The 17,415-nt window shown below is 41.0% G+C and overlaps 1 protein-coding gene across 2 annotated transcripts in view; it reads right to left on the bottom strand.

The window, feature by feature from the left end:
- The window catches only part of FBN1 (fibrillin 1), a 239,421-nt gene that overhangs the window by 40,094 nt on the left and 181,912 nt on the right, over positions 1-17,415 (bottom strand). The window contains exons 35-43 of one of the 2 annotated variants that reach the window (XM_077127802.1): positions 15,870-15,992; positions 14,011-14,133; positions 13,548-13,712; positions 11,280-11,348; positions 11,058-11,183; positions 9,774-9,896; positions 8,969-9,127; positions 6,232-6,303; positions 2,644-2,769 (exon numbers count right to left, since the gene is read on the bottom strand). The exons of the other annotated variant lie outside the window; for it this stretch is intronic. Of the exons in view, the coding sequence (XP_076983917.1) occupies positions 2,644-2,769; positions 6,232-6,303; positions 8,969-9,127; positions 9,774-9,896; positions 11,058-11,183; positions 11,280-11,348; positions 13,548-13,712; positions 14,011-14,133; positions 15,870-15,992 (1,086 nt within the window). The remainder of the gene's footprint in view (positions 1-2,643; positions 2,770-6,231; positions 6,304-8,968; positions 9,128-9,773; positions 9,897-11,057; positions 11,184-11,279; positions 11,349-13,547; positions 13,713-14,010; positions 14,134-15,869; positions 15,993-17,415) is intronic. 2 annotated transcript variants of the gene reach the window in all.

The raw sequence follows: 17,415 nt of genomic DNA on the forward strand, positions 1-17,415 counted from the left end.
TGACCACACATGGGCTCTACTGATGCTCAAGTCTGAAAAAAAAGTTGCAATCTCGGCTGCTTGGGCCAGGCCTTGCAATGGATATAGACTAATATTCCGGAAGTCTTAATCTTATAAGTTTCAAGATTTTGTGATTTGAAAAGATTTCTTTTGCCTGGAAGGTTGTAAGTTCTGTAGAGCAAAGTATCTCAAACTGTAATGTGCACTTGGGATCTTGTGAAAATGCAGATTCTGGCTTAACACAATTAGGGATGGCCTGAGATTCTGTAATTCCAGCAAGATTCCAGGAGATGTACTGCTGCTCCATGGATGGCACTCCTGCTTCAATTACTGCCCCAGGACCGTTAAATTAAGGAAAACCAACATGGGAGGCTGCATACAAAAGTACCGAGAATGGTCCAATCCGTCATCAAAGAAAAAAGGAAAATGGATATTGTGTGCTCCAGAGATTTGACTTATATTCAAGAGGGGGTTTGTCTACCTTGTTTTTCTTTGAAGAGGTACCTGATACAGCTCAAAATTCATGACATCACAAAAGTTACTATACAGTCCAGGCTGTACCTCAAGGAAAATGATGACACCCCCCTCCCCCCACTACTATCTCCATTCCAGTGAAATGGTCGAATTCAATCTAAGTCCAGTAAAAGGGATCATCTACTTGTAATACATATAAGAGTCAGCCTTCAGGGCTAGTGTTGGATTTTTACATAGAAGTTGGCTCAGCCGAAGAAGTTCCCACAAGGGGGCGGCAAATATACCCACCAGTGTTTCACAGATGTTTCACATCTGTGTGCTTAGGTGGTGGGAAGACTTCAAGACCACTCACCCAGTCAAGTGAAGTTCCTATCTAACGTAGGGGTGGGGGTCCCTGACCCTGATTGCTGTGGGGGGGAGTCATGACAGCCTATGTAACCGATACAAGAGCAGAAGTATGTCTGCATCCCAATACCGTGGAGCTGGCACCATCTCACTATGTCTGTCCTATCCTTAGTTAAAGGAGAGAAGCACACCATGGGCAGCTTATTCCACTGAAGAAGCCGAAAGGCATCAAGGACAGGTATTTCTGTGCTGTACCAATGTAACATTTGATTACAGGCAAAATCACTTCTGGCATCCATTCCAATTTCAGAGCTGCTGATGCATGCTTAAATCAACCTTTAATACCCAATTCTGAGAGCTAAGATTGTGCTTGGAGGTGGCAGCTCCTGAATAAAACTTTCACCCCTCAAGGTGGATATTCTGAGAAAGGGAACCAAAAAGATGGAGCACTTATTCATCTCAACAGGCACTGAATGCCAACCTGGAAGCAAAGTGCCTTATGTTGGTCCCGTTGTATGTTTTCAATCTCATGGGTGTAGCAAGATCTAGGTTTCATGGGTGGTCTTGCCCATCAGTTCTGACCAAGGGTTGTCATTAAGTAAATGTAAGTACCAAAGAGGCACTGGGTAAAGTAACCGTCCTTTCAAAACCATCTCTGAATGGAGGAGAAGGGGAGATGTCCCAGGAAGGCGGCAGGTATCCTGAGGGACACATGAAAGAGGGAAAGGGTGGATGTGAGGAAGGAAGCTCACCCTCATGCTATGACATTATCTGCAGTCGACTCCCTTCTTCTCTCCTAGCCAGTCACTTGATCCTTCATGGCCACCCAAACACGGGACGCAGCTATCTCCCCAGGAAGGCTCTGGATGGCTACACCTCATCCCCACCACCCCACACAGCAGTCAAGGTCAGGGACACGGGCTGACCTAACTAGAGTAGCCAGAGGTCTGAGGGAGGAAGATTTAACAAGCGTGTGGTTATGATGATGACTTTACTCACGGTCTGTAAGTTGTCTCTGGTTTAGGAGAAAAGGGGTTTCAACATTAAAATGTTGATGTATCTGGTAAGGGTAATGACCCTTTCGAACATAAACAAAGCCCTGCCAGAGGCCTCAAGCTTAAGTATTAAATAGAGAGTTATTCCAGCTCTCCCAAGGCACATGGTATATTTAATAAACCACTAATGCCCCTTTTACCAAAATGTGCAAGAACACTATTTTCCCCAGATGGAGGGGAAAATATATAATGCAGTGAGGAATGCCCAGACTTGCAGTACATACTCATGACAACAGGAGGGGAATCTGAAAAATGAAAAAAGTACCCTTTGCATTCATGCCAACATTCTTCATATAAAATCAGATTTGCTCTTCTTGCCATTTAGAATTTTCTCATGCGTTTGGAATACCCGTCCTAACCGTGTTTTCACTTGGGAGTAGCAAAGTCTCCGTTTGGAAGAAAACTCTGACGTTGAGAGGCCACTAAAGATGACTACCCACCACTCATGTTCACTTTGAGCAATTGTGAAACAAAAACAATCAATTTGACACACCCAGGAACTCAAACCTTTTTCATATCAGTTGAGAAATCTAATACATTGTGTGGGGGGCTGGGGGTTGGGCAGAGCGCTGGGGAAGTGGATGAAGAAGGCAAGTCCTGGATTTTCCACTGGGAATTAGCAAATTTGTTTGCATGAAATTTCACATTGTTCCACACCATGTCCCTCACTATTTCTAAAATTCCAATGTTGTGAAATCTGCCATGTGTATGTGGCTCACTAGCTCACGGGCTGCTCATTTCTGGATATGACAGTCACAACATCACTTACCTTCACAAACCAGCAGCTTGTCATTATAGAAGAATCCCACTGGACATTCACATCGGAAGCTGCCAACCATGTTGATGCACACGCCATTTTCACAGACCCCTGGGATCTCCCGACACTCGTCAATATCTAGAAACAGAGCAGCCATGTGTGAGTGACAGGAAGCACATTATCCCTGTGGAGAGTGAATGAGGATTGAAAGTCAGCTGCCTTGAATGCAAGGTTCTTCGTGAGGTCTATAACCAAAGAAGAGAAAGAATGCATGTGTGTGTGTGTGTGTGTTGGGGTGTTGGTAGTGGGACTGGGGACACATCAATCAATGAATGGCAAACTAAAGTAAGCCACCCTCTGGACACTCATGTAACTATCTAGATTTAGTCTCTGTCTTTGGCGGTTTGTTTTATAACAGCAGTTTCATACAGGTGGAAGCCATCTTTGTTTCCACTGGGCACTGTAACCAGGTGAATAGAATAAAATCGCCAAGAGTAGGTGATTACTAAAGTGTGTCTTGGTGTCCGAGTACAATAAGAAAGGAGCTGGTGAAGAGCAGAGGAGGAGCCCATGGTCACAGTCGACCCTGATCGTTCAAATCCCACTTCAACTCCCCTTTCCTGCTTCATTTAGCTTTAGAAAGAAAGTCCAATGTGAAGACATAACTGGGGGCCAGCTGCCTTGAAGATCGACTCAGCCCTGAGGAAGAACGGCTGCAGTCCATGCCCCCTCAGCCGGCTACCACTGGGTTTCTGGCCCCCTAGCACGGTGCTGACACATGGCAAGGGCTCAATGCAAGTCTATTAAGAACCAGTGTCTGAAGGTGGAGTTGGTGAGCATTAGAACAGGACCAAAGTAGGAGTGAGAGCAGAGCTGGCCCAAGGCTGCTGGAGCAGGACTGGCCAGCTGGTGAGGGAGCCTGGTAGGCAGGTCTCTCCTCCTCACTCACCGGCTCTGTCCACTTTCTGTCTACCTGCCTGACACCCTGACCATTTAAGTGTCCTCTGGGATAATAACAGCAATAGTAATAATAATAATCTTACTAGAGGCTACCTTGCTGTGTGCCCCATATATTCCTAAAGCATCCACCCTGTACTTACTGACTGAGTCACCAGTCACCCTGGGTGATGTTCTCTGGGTACAATGACCAGCCTCATTATGTAGATGATGCACCTGGGGTGGAGCAAGAGGATGGAAGTGGCCAAAGAACACACAGCCAATGAGAGGCTGAGTCAGGATTTGAGGCTAGGAATCCGCTAACAGGCCATCCTTCCTCCTGTATACTTTTCCACGTTGCAGTCAGACAGTCTTCTCAAGACCCTTATTCAAGACCTTGTTCTCTTGAAGAGCCCCTCCAGCAGCCTCTAGGCAGAGCTCGACAAAGCAACCCCAGAAGCTGGGATGAGGTGTAGAGTGATGGTCTGCATCACAGGTCTTTCTAGCTCTCTGGGTTTCTGTTACTGTCACTGAGGTACTTTCATTTACATATTACAGTCAGGAGCCTCTGCAAGGTGCTCTGCTCACCTAACTTGTGAACAGAGGGCCACACACAGACTGCCCAGGAGTCTACTAGAGCTGATTGATGCCTTTTTTTGTTTTTTTAAATCATACTCTAAAACCAACCTGTTTTAAAGGGGAAATTTGATAGGCCAAAGATTTATTTTAGGCCCCTTTCTAATGGGCTTGATTTTGTTCAAAAGCAAACTGATCAATTAATGGGAAAACAGCTTAAAACCCCAAAGAGTATACTATTAACTTGAATGTGGACAATTAGGTTTTTAGATTTTTCACACACTTATCATTCATCCATAAAAAGCTATGTGAACTAGCATCACAACTCTGTACAGCATCCCCCCCCACAAATTCAGATGCTATTCTTTTGGTGTGGGTTAAAACATGAACTAGTATATTCACGTTCACTTGCTTTAATAAGTGGTATATTATTATCAAGTTTAAAAATCACAGGCTGAGTCAAATATCTAGCCATTGTTAGGCATAAAATAGCCTACTGGGGCATACTAAAAATTATATTTTCTTTTTTCTGTATGATTTTTTTTTTATTTCATTTATAGCTGCAACTTGGAGAAGTTTATATTTTAAGACAAGATGAACAAATGTGCTGTTTTAACCCCATTTAAATGGACTCCATGTGCCAACAATCCTAAGACCTTTCAGAAGGAGAATATAAAAGCTTAAATAAAACAAAGTTTTTCAGCCATCTAAATATTTTGTTATGGTGGAATTTTGTAACAATGAGTATATTGCTAAATACCACATTTCCAATACTCAAGAGCTGGAGGAAAAGCAGGCTGTGAGTCAGGACTGGATTCTGGCCCCAGCTCTGGTATTAATTAGTTAGGTGACCTTGGCTGAGTCCCTTCTGTCTGGGCCTCTACCTCCTCAACTGTAAAGAAAGGCATTTGGACTAGATGACTCTGAGGGCCTTTTCAGCTCTACTAGCGGATGATACTAATGATGTTTCGAGCCTTTGCTTGCTGCCAACCAACGGTGGAAGGCAGGCGCTGCTGGGGTCCATGTCTGGTCCATCCATGGAGAACCATTACTAATACAGACCACTTATCTTCGGATCAGAGATTCTAGGGAGATTAAAAGATCTGTTTTGGGAAGGGGAAAAATAAAGCAGCAAGGGCCAGGTGTTTCATGCCAATGTCATTTAGCAGTTTTTCTTTCCAAACCATGAAGTTTCTTTGGACGTTGACTAGACTGTGGAGCTATATGGATTTGGCACTAAAGGAGCCAGGCTGATTGCTGGACCAGATCCTTGTTTTCTTAAACAAGGTCACTGGAAAGGCTGATGTGGATTTGAGTTTACTTATTACGAATAAGGTGGAACAAAGCAAGTGGTGATGTTTGCTACTAGACATAATTGCTCAGACTTAAGAGGGCATCTAAGGATGCATATAAATCACACTAGGGAAAAACTCTGAGAATGCAATAGCTTTCCATCCTACTTGTGCATTATTTGGTTTAAACCACAAAGGCATGACCTACATTGGCTGAAGGCTGTGCAATACGTCTGAATCTTGCACAAGCACCTCTACCACTGTTAGCAGTCTCTGCTCCAGTTACCAGATGGGGCCCCAGATTGAAAGTATATTTATTTCACATCTGCAATTCTCAAAGCAGATGACCTGAGATTCTAAATGAGATGAAAGGAGACTTTGCATAAGCAACCTACACATAAGGATTGGTGTGAAATGTCATTTTAAACTTATGTCTTAGAAGGAAGGCCTGAGAATTACAGTAAAATCAAACGTCAACTGGCCCTACTCCCAGAATCTCTCTCTTTGTTGATGCCTAGGGTTGGTTCAACTAAGCTTGACTGTAATTCTGTGAAAAGCTTTCCAGTACCCTTAATCATGAGCAACAAACGTTGTTGCCAGATGGGTGGAGTTAAAGGGGGTGTTTGCAAAATTTGTTTCAAACCAAGAACCTGGGTTTCAATAAAGCTAAATAGCACTGTTTAACGACTTTTCCTTCTAAGAAGGAAAACGCAAATTGAGAAAATAATGGTGTATACTCCCTTTTCCAACAAAAAGGCAAAACCCAGAGAGTTTCGAGAATGCCATTATAACTCACCAACGGGTAAGCCCGTGTAGATATCGATGACAAAGCCTGGCCTTTGACTTCCGCAGAGTGTAGCAAATTCATCTGCAGTGATTAAACAAAGATGGGTGGGGGAGGATAAGGGTCAGTTAAAAGCGTGACTAAAAGAAGTTACTTTGCAAACATTCTAAAATGTTCACTGTATTTCTGTGTACTTTGAAGAATTTAAACTAAAAGGAAACGTGAGCATACCTATAGAAACTGTAAGACAAGCATTGAAGAACAGAGGCTCCCAAGCTGCTGTGCTAATGATGGAGAAGCAGAGTCTCCACATCACACCCTGCTCATCCCACTCAGCTTGCCTGCAAGTGTTTGGGTATCTATGTGGATGCTGTTCAGTTCTGAAGCCAGAGAGTGGCAGGGACTGGCAAGAGAGGCTCTTTCCACTTTGCATTAAGGGACCTATGGGTCTGAGGGACTATTACAAAAGCCAGCTCCTCGGAAGACTGGAGGATAACGTAGCACACCTCGCCAAGTTCTTGACATCAGGTTTATTAATGGCTAAATTCGATCAAACAGCCAACTTTGGTCATGACTTCAATTTCTGGAGCTGGATTTCTTTTGGTACAGCTTGTCTCATTCCCTCTGGCGCTTGAATTTATCAAAATTTGAAATAAAGGATGAACAAAATGCCACCTGACGTCCCTTGTAACTCTGATTATCTGTAATTCCAGATCACCACCGTATCTACCTAAGCTCAAGATGCCCACTGCCTTACTAGTCAAAACCAGTGAAAATTAATGAGTTTTCTGGAAGTATGTTAACCAAAATATAACATTCTTCTCCTAATGCTTGATTTCCTTAATTTATGAGTCTCCTCTTCCAGCAGGTGCCAGCTGACACTGGTCACTCAGAGATAGTTCCAGGACTCCTAAAATGTATGTAGATTCCACAGCTAATAAAAAGCCATAACTGGATTTGGCCAGTATTGAACATGGAGCAGAAATCTTGCATTTTATAGTAAAAACATGTAGATTCTTAGAATTCAGACATTTCTGAAAGTGCATATTAATCTAAATAAAGGATCTCCAAAGTGGTCTGCAGGGGCATGGGCAATGATTTATTAGGATAAATAAGAAAATACTGGAATTTCCACTTCTTTTTGAAAAATCGAATCCTTTGAAAAGTTTTAAGCTCTGTGTATATTTTATAATGTGCTGAATAAAGTAGAACAGTTTATGAAAATAAATGTATCTTCAATATGATTGAAAACAAATACATATAGAAAGACAGAAAAACATATTGTTTTACACATAAAAATACGTTAAGTGAGTTAACACCTTGATTTTTTACTTATATGTATGATCAGAAGATCAGAATCGAGCAAATGTTTCCTCAAAAGGACAAATAGTAAATACTTTAGGTTTTGTGGACTATACAGTGTCTATCAAAGCCACCCAACTCTGCTTCTCAGGCAGCTGCAGACGATATGTAAATGAATGAACATGGCTGTGTTCTAATAGGTTTTATTGATAGGTGCTGAAATCTGAAGTTCTTGTAAGTTTCATATGTCATGAAATAGTATTGTTTTGATTTTTTCCCCAGTCATTTAAAAATATAAAAATCATTTTTAGCAAGCCAGGTGTACAAAGTCAGGTGGCAGGCTTTTGGAACAAAACTTGGCCCATGGGTTGCAGTTTGCCAACCACCTGGCCTAGAGACATACTGCAGGGTGGAGGTAACTCACAGTGCTAAGTGGTGGTTGTCACCTTATTGCTCAGGTAAGCAATGGGTGAAAGGAAATGTTTTACTAAACAATATCCTATTGCATGCATTGTCAGGTGGTGCCAGACAATAGATTTGATATTTTACATGTCATTGTGAAGAATGAGGTAGGGGTTTAATCTATACCTTGCATGATAGTTCATTTAATACACAATTATAATATTAGTAAATGATGACATTATCATACATGGGTTAACTGTATATTGTCTGATACAAGAACAGTTCACCAGAGTCTTCATCTCATTTATTCCAAGGATGTAATTTAAGATGCCATTTGCTTTTTTTTAAGCAAATGGGATCATATAATTTTTCTTATGAGGATATATGAAGAAATTTCTTTCAGGTCTAAATATTGAGAACAGTTGCAGTTTTCTTTAATGACAAGTTTACTTTATGATGACTAAGAATCTTGACCATATCTCCCTTTTTATATGGGGTCCTAGAAAGTTTAGAGCCAAAGTTATTCCTCATCTCTGGCATGTATGAAGAAATTCCCAGCTTGGCTTTTGTATACTATCCTTGCTCCATTTTTTCCCCCTTGTTTGTCATTTGCCTTATGTTTATTTCCTATTTTATATTTGTATCTTTATGGGATGCTTTAAACTCCTTTTGGAACAAGACTACCTATAAATAATAGAAATTATGTGTCATTTAATGTCACATTGGCTTGCCTGATGTTACTGGTTTTTTAGTTATATGGTAAACTCCATAATAGTGATAACCATGTATATATTGTATGATAGGCCGAGGCCTACAAACCTGGTTTATGAATCATTGTATAAATTAGAAAGTATATCTTGTGACTCAGTTTTCAGCTGGAAGTGACCAGGATTAGTTTTGAATCAAAATATTTGCCTTTGTGAGTTTTTTTTTTTCTTTTGAACCTAAAGCATCCTTTTCTTCCTTTGCTGAAAACTGATTTTGCCAACATTTCATAGGCAATTTATTGCCCTACGCTTTGGGTTATGGGGAAACTAAAACTCACCAGTGCTCGGGATGGGACACTGCTCACAGGGCTTATTCCATGCCCGACCAATGTTGTAGGAACAACAGCACATCTTCTTCGTCATGTTGAACAACAGTTCTCCATCGCAGGTCTGGTTGTCAGCATAGTAGTTTCTGTAGCACAAACTTCTTCTCATATCTAGAGGAAAAGAGGTAGAAAAGGACTGGTGATATGGCAGGGAAATCACAAGGCACCCCAAGGAATGAGTTTAAGTCCAAATGTCTTCTACAACCTAACCTGACTTTTTGATCAGGTTAGGAAAAGCTCTTTATAAGACAACTTTCCATCTACCTGTGCTCCTACAATAAAAAGTACTTCAAGAAATATATTCCCTGGTATTTTGTGCCACAGAACTAAGTCATTACGTATCTGTAGCATGAATAAACTACATGAGCCTCTTCCCCTAGTCACAGTTCTCCCCTGCTATTTGGCAGTACATTTCTCATTTCCGACTCATGATGTTTTAATATTGTAGGTCACTGCCGTAAATATAATTGTATAAAGATACACCCAAGAGTCAAACAAAAGAAGTACTGTTAAACCATTGTTCGGGATTTTCCAAAATTACATTATAAAGAAAACTTCCAACCACCCATAAGAGGTGGTGAAAAAATGCCAAGACTATGGTTTACAGGGGAGGAGTTTCTCACAAAGATAGTAAAGGGATGGCAACACTCAGTTTGATGAGTAACATGCACTAAGCACTAACTGCTGAGCTGGTAAACTCTTTATTATTTTGCAGATAAAGACTAAACATGCATTACTGAGAAATGCTTGGACTTACCCATACAATTATTTCCCCCATTCACTTGCATGTAGTCTGGGGGACAAATACAGGTGTAGTTGCCAACGGTGTTGTAACATGTCCCTGGACCACAGATTCCGGGAGTATCACATTCGTTCACATCTATAATCCAAAGAGAGGGTGGTCTGTTAATGCAAACACTTCAGACTTTAGAACTGGCCTGGTAACGCAATGTCAATTTAAATGTTGACAAAGGAGCAGAATATGTACAGGGCACTCTGAAATCTCAAGAAGAAAACTAGGTGTTTAACCTATTAGTGTCCCTTTGTGTGCCAGTGTGTGCATTTTCAGGAAAGAAGATTTTAGAGATGGCACTCTTGCCTTCTGAAATGAGTTCCTAATGAATAAGTCCCTGACATTCCCAAAGACATGCAGAGATAGAGAAATTATAATTCTCAAATATCTCTCAGAAAGACAGCTATGTACTCCATATGTTCAGAAAATCGATGGAAGGTTGTGATATGTCCCAAAGGCTTCAAGAACCTGCATCTGTAAGACAGCTTGAAGTAGGTATTTCATGTCTCTGTCCCTACTCCCCCATTTTCAAACAAAGGGATTAATTATAATTGTGTTGACTCCATGGCCCCTTAGAGTTGTGTTATTTGCACTGTGATGATTAACTAGTACTCAACCACTTAATGAGACATTCTGAGAAACAGGAGGATATTTCTCATGCAGAACACAAGAAGGTCTCGTCCTTAACTATCAGGTGACTCCTGTATGTGGAGTCACATATAGGCCCAAGTGCTATGAAATCTACAAGTGGTCAATATTCTCTCTTTTCAGTAACTCAGGATGTACACAGGGGCCAACATTTACATCATAAAGGCAAAGGGCTGCTTTCTAAGAGAAGCTCATTTAAATGCATGAGTACAGATAATAAGTGGTGAAGAGAAAGGAAGAGGAGACCAGAGTTGACCAGAATATAGAAGTTCAGGAAATGAAGCAAGAGCTACACTAATAAAAAATGGCTTTTCTTAAAATCTGGTAAACTCTTTTGTAGGCATAAACAGGACTATGGACCAAAATAAAAACAACTCCACATTCCTCAGGGAAAGAGGGAGATTTAGGGTCTAATGGAAATGACGTCATTTCATAACATGAGTGCAGCTGCCACGGGTGTGACATGTTGACCAGGCTATGTTCTTGTTTACGCCACTGTGCTATTACTGTTAAAGTATCCAGTTTTCCTGGTAATTGCAACAGGTTTTGAGGGCATTTGTGAATAATCTAAAGAATTTATTATTCAAAAGGGCCATTTACCATCACACACTCGGGTATCTTCATTCAGATAGTAACCGGTTGGACAGCGGCACTGGAAACTTCCAAATGTGTTGATACATTTTCCCCCTTGACACAACCCTGGCAGCTCCTGGCATTCATCAATATCTACCAAAATGAAAACAAGAACATTCTTTTCAGCATTGTAAATACACCAAGAAAGTTCAAAATGTGCACTCTTTAAAATAAAGGAAACAACATTACCTTCCAAAATAACAGTGATGGGGTTTGGTCGAAAACCTTCTCCTCCGGGACAAAGGATTTTGTACTCAGCTATAGAAACAAGAAGGAAATTGAGTTGACATCTAAAATTTCTAGAAATGATATCCTTAAGAAAATACTGACATATACAACTAGAAAGATTCATTTTCAGGATCTTTAGCAGGTACCCCACGCATCTGAAGCCACTTACCATTTTTGTGTAAACCTGGAATTTTCAAATTGAGTTTATTGTGTGTACAACTATAGAATGGCAACTATTTCAGTCTTTAAATCCTCCACCTACTCTCTCGACCTTTTACTATTATTGTGAACTGTTTTATTTCCTATCTCCTTCATCAGCATTTTCTTTAAAAATCTCTATTCCCTGTTCATTTTCTAACAAACTCTTCCAATTTTGTTTTGTTTGCTTTACTTCCTAGGAATTACAGTTTCCTTTAATAATATCAATTGGCCTGTCTGTCTTCAAAATCTTTTCCAAAGAGAACCTTAGGAAGAGCTGATCTCTCTTGGTTCCCGTCCTACTTCTCTTCTTTATGACTAGATCTTTCTTGACCCTATATTTCTACCACTGGCAATACTGATTCCCCTAGTTTCCATAAACACCTTCCTACACATTCCTTAGATTGTCCCATTAAATTCTTCCACCCAACTAGTTCACTCAAAAGCATTTATTTCAGTGCTACACACCAGCACCGTAATAGATACAGGACGTGTGAATAAGACTGACCCTAATCTGCTGCATCAACCTGATGAACTTCTATGAGAGTTGGTTATTTCATAATCATCGTGTTCTTTCCAAAAGTGATAATCTCTGTCTTGGCTTTCAGAAATTATATGCATGTATGCATAACTGCATGTATTTATACATTCCAATTCCAGCTCTAATTCAGATTTGAGTGTGGTGGATCTCTATTGCTTTGGTAATCATTATTAAGTTATAGAGCTGGCTCCCCCACTTAAAAATTTTAGTTTACTTCTTTCAGCACCAATGAAATTAATTACCGTCCTCTTTTTCTTTTTCTCTTCTCTTCTTTCTGTAATCACGTACTCCTTTTAAGCCTCTTCTTTCATATCCCCTTCTTTTTCACCCTCTCTTCCTTCAAAGCCCAATTTAAAAATTCACAAAGTTGTCACTGTCCTCTCCCAACCAAAACTTACCTTCATTTCTGAAGAAAAGACAGGAGGAGTTGCTTGCTAGACTGCATTTCTATGCCGAGTGCTTTACGTTACGATTTTATTTGACCTTCTGAGGTATTTTACAAATGAGGAAACTCGGACTGGTTGAGTGCTTTGACGAAGGTTACATGGATGGCAAGTGGTACCTTCCTAATTTGAAACCAGGTGTGCTTTTTCTACCAAACCATACTCTCTCAATCATGACACTGCCACTGTTCTTTATTGTCTTCTTAGGTGACTTATTGAGCCCCACACTGAGTACAGCTCCTATTTTGCAGATAGACAGCATGCTCCTAGAGGGCAGGAGCTAGTCTAATTTATCTTTGCATGCTCAAAGTGCCTACTCAGAGTATTCAACAAATGAGTAGAAGAAATGAATAAGTAACCCTTTGGCAAGGAAAGAATCAATCTCACTATACCCTACCAGTAATAGCCACTTAACTTTGCCACAGAAGCTACATATGATTCTCAATCATAACACAGGACCCACTTAGAAAATGGAAAGCCTTTTATTTTCTGGAAGGCTTAATATTTATTTCCTTAAAATCCCATTCTAGAACTTTCTTGTAAGCCATACCATAAGAATAGAATAATCTTCCATTTCACATTTGCCTAACTAATTGCTTCTCCTTCACCTAGGGATATTCTGAGTCTGTTCTAGAGCTTCTGAAATGAAACAGAGGATGACAAGAGGAAAGAGATCAAACACTATGTCCCTGGAAGATAACTAATGTGATATAAAGAACCTAGGCTGGGAAATCCTCTTTAAGACAATGCTATCTGATTTGCACTCAGATAGAAGCAAGACATTACCTGCCCCATCTAATCTTTTAGTGCAAGTCTGCTGGGGCCATTTTCTGACCCCCAAATTGAGAGTGGGGTCCCTCAACAGTCCTGGCAGAACTGATCTCCTTTCCATACCAGGTGGTTTGCATACATGATTTTCTTTAATCTTGTGAAATAAGAGTAGAGGCTGGTGGGAGGTCCCTCCATCTGGGCTTCTCTTCTGGGATCTAAAAAGGAGAACTAGACTGAACAGGAATAGTAATAATAACTAGTAGGATACCAACTTACAAGTGTTGACAGGAGGGCAGAGCTCACAAGGAGTACCCCAGGCTTTCCCCAGGGAACAGCAGCAGGAAGCCTTGGAAACACCAACTCCAATTTCATTGCTACAGTCTGTATCGCCATTGTCTCCTCGAGGCCGACTGTCCAAATAGCAGTTCCCAGAGCGGGTATCTATTTACCACGTACAAACAAAAACGGTGTCAGGCAGATGCTTTCTACATGAGAGGCAAAAATTCAAACCCATTTCTGAAACTTTTCAAAATCCATCCTTTACCTTTACTTAGAAACTAAACAGTGCACAATATAGGTCAAACAACAACAAAAAGCAGGTACCTGGATGTGGGAACCTGCTTTAGGACACGTTTGAAATTTTACATTAGTGCGCCTTTTTAAAAGTGTGCGAGTGGAATATTAAATGCTGCTTAAAAAATAATAGAATGCTTCTTTGAAAAGGTTTTTAAGACCTTACCGACACAGCCAACTCGTGTTGGATTCAGTTCAAAGTCTGGTGGACAATCACAGGTATAGCTGCCTGGAGTGTTGACACAGTTCCCACTGATACACGTGGTGGGGTCCAGACATTCATTAACATCTAAAACCAAACAGCAAAGGGACGAATCATCAGCCAATGCAGGGCACACGTCAGCACAGAATGGTAGGGCCAAATCTAGGGCTCTGAGAACAAGAATTTTTTTCAGTTAACTAGTTTTAATTACACATAGAAATGCGATCTTCCACTTCTGAAATAGAACCCTTCAGAAAGGAAATATGTCATAGTCTTTAGTCTTTTGGTCTTTTTCCCCTGGAACACATTTGGCATTCAAATTTGTCATCAGAATAAAATACAACTTTGGAACTAGGAAAAATATTCCAGTCGAGGTAACGAGGCAAAACACTGCTATGACCTCGGTCAACCAAAAATTCAGACACAGGTTTTAAGAAAATACATTTAATATGTGTGGCTTGCATTTCATAAAATTAGAGCAAGATGTCCCAGGGAACCCTCAGGAGTAGGCAACCTCTGCTGCTTCTCCCACCGGGTGTGCTTGCCTCCACGCAGCACAGTGCAAATGCACACAGATGTAAGAGGCTCCGTGTGTTTCAAGCCTTCTAAGAGTTCTCCCCAACAGTGATGCAATGAGTATTTAACTCTCAGTTTCTATTCCGAAAATAAGGACCGAATTCTATATAATTAGGACATGGATTCTGGCAAATTCCATCCCTGTACAATCCTTTTGTTCATTTCAAGTGCTCATGAAATACTCAAGAACCGAAAAACTGATACGGAGAGGGGATGGGGAGCAGGAATGACACAATCTCCCTGGGTCCTCATCTTGGAACTGGTAATCCTCCCGGGAGTTGCTTAAATCACATGTGAACTTGGATGAACAGGGCCAGACTAGCCGAAATGAGGTTAGAGATAATGATGCTTATGGAGATTTGGGGCAAACTGACGAGCAGGCAAGAACCCTGGAGTGATGACTTCCTTAGGTATGCTAGAGACCCAGCTTGGCATCATAACCATTTTTAGAAAAACCAAGGGAAGAATCTGTGTCTGGGGAAGGATATCCTGGTCTAAGCATTGTAGAGGAGGAGAGTCATAATCTAGAGTGCCACAGATCATGGTTTAGGTGGCTGAAAAAAGGCAGATTCTCCTAGAAATCCTGAGGCCATATAGACCGGAACTTGTTTTCTCAGTAGCCTTGACCTGAAAGATGGACTAAGGAGAATCACAAATGACTTTCAAAGTCTTAATTCAGCACTAAGGTGAACTGAGTGGCCATCTATTGGGTGCTAACAGTTTTTCTAAATTTGTTTTTCTATTATGTTCCCCGAGAATCCCTTGTCCTAAAGGAAAATGATGTGTGCACTAGAAATGGGTGGCTGAGCCCTTTTCGCCATGTTCTTTGGTGACCACTGGCAAGGGAGGGGTGTGAAGGCAGATGTATTGTGGAGGAGAAGGTCAAGAAGCACATCCGTGATCCCAGGGCATGATCTTCAACAGGAAACTTTCAGAATCTGTACCCAAGGGAAAGAGGAAATGGCTGAAAAGCCTTACAGCGGAGCACCCCTCTGGAACATTCCTCCATAGTCAAGAACTTGATCGTAAGGCTCCAAACTCAGCTTCCGCACTGTCTTTGATTGCTGCCTCTGCACTGCTCCTGTCTAATCAGTTCCAGGTCTGAGGAAATTTATTTTGTGATTCTGAATGCTTCATCCTTGCTCTTTTTTTCCCCTACGACTACCCTCTGCGGTCCCAGACAGGCCCCAACAGCCAAAGGTACCCCGGGACCTGAGAGAAGATTTTGACGGGAATGGATCTCTCACCTGTGCAGTTCCCTCCACTTCTGTCCAGCTCATAGCCGATCTCACACTCACAGCGGAAGAGGCCGGGAAGGTTGTGGCAAGTTCCGAAGACACAGATGTTTGGGAGGGCACACTCATTGATATCTTGGGTGGGGCGGGGGACAAAGAAAGGAACCAGTTAAATATACTTTTCATTAAGGATGTTGCCTAATATAACTAGGCAGCTGACATTAATTATTAAGAAAAAGAAGGCTACTGGACACCCACCTAGGTATTCCTCTCACAGACTTAGATGCTTCGTCATTACAGGGAAGTTTCATCGGTGAGAACTTACTTTTTTTTTTTTTTTGGTGAGAACTTACTTTTATTTAGCCCTTATTATATGCCAAGCAGTGTGCTAGGCACTCCATATATATATGTATCTTATATATAGTGTTTCACACAGGTTCACATTACTTTTGTAAAGTAAGAGCCAAACAGGTCATCTTAGACTAAATTCTTTGGCTGTTTTCATCTATGCATTCATTGTTTTTTTTTTTTTTGCTGTAGACTTCATGGTAGCTTTGTTTTGTAGTCCTCTGCATGCCCAGTACTGCAGTCGGTATTTATTGTTGCTAAGATCTAAAAGCTGCAGATGCTTCTTCCAGGGCTCTGTCACTGCCTCCCATTAACATTAGGCTTGTGCAACTGACACGCAGGCACAATTGCAGCCTGAAGACTAGCTTTAAATAGCCTTGAGCGCTGTGCCAGCAATGATTTATATTAAGAACAAACAAACAAACAAAACCTGACCTTAGAGCGTGAAGAGAAGCACAACTTTCACCGTGACTATTTATATTACCAGAGGTAGCACAGCACCTGTTTTCCTTGGAAGTTCAGAGCCACAAAAGTAAACAAGGCATGAGGCACGTGATTAACGGCATAATCTGGTTTCTCGCCTCACAAGAATTTTATATCAAACTCTGCATATTTAGTATAAACTGTATAAAGAGCACCAAATGACTCCGTAACAAAAAAACAGCAATTACACATAAATACATGAGGGAATGAATATTGACCTTCAGTTAATGCCTTGTTAACGAGGAGCAATTGTTAGCTAAGTCATTAATCAGGGTCTTGTTTAAAACATCTGTCAATCATTATCATTTGTTTATTTCTACTGAAATCTGTTTTGTTTATTGTAGTCCCCAATTTTTTCCTGACGAGGGATAATGTGCTTAAAATTGACAAGTGTGGGTAAAGAGAAGAATCCTGTATTTCCTAATGGGACTTCTTCCCGGTGAAAAGATTCTCACGACTCTTCCTACAAACACTTCTCAAAAGACAGAGCCTTGTACTAAGAGACATCACGGATTTTCAAAAGACCTTTCCACGTTCATATATGTGAGCTATTTAGGAACCACTGTGGAGACATACACAAAGACATTATTCTACTTAGGGGGAAGACTATTTGCTCTGCCGTTATTAGAAAGCCTTTATTTCTAGAAACCAAGTCCTGGCAGAGATTAAAAATAGTGATTCTGTATCTAAAGGTAATCCTCCAACAGGATATCACAGGTGCACCTGT

Source organism: Tamandua tetradactyla, chromosome 14 (genome assembly GCF_023851605.1).
Source record: "Tamandua tetradactyla isolate mTamTet1 chromosome 14, mTamTet1.pri, whole genome shotgun sequence".
NCBI classification, from domain to species: domain Eukaryota; kingdom Metazoa; phylum Chordata; class Mammalia; order Pilosa; family Myrmecophagidae; genus Tamandua; species Tamandua tetradactyla.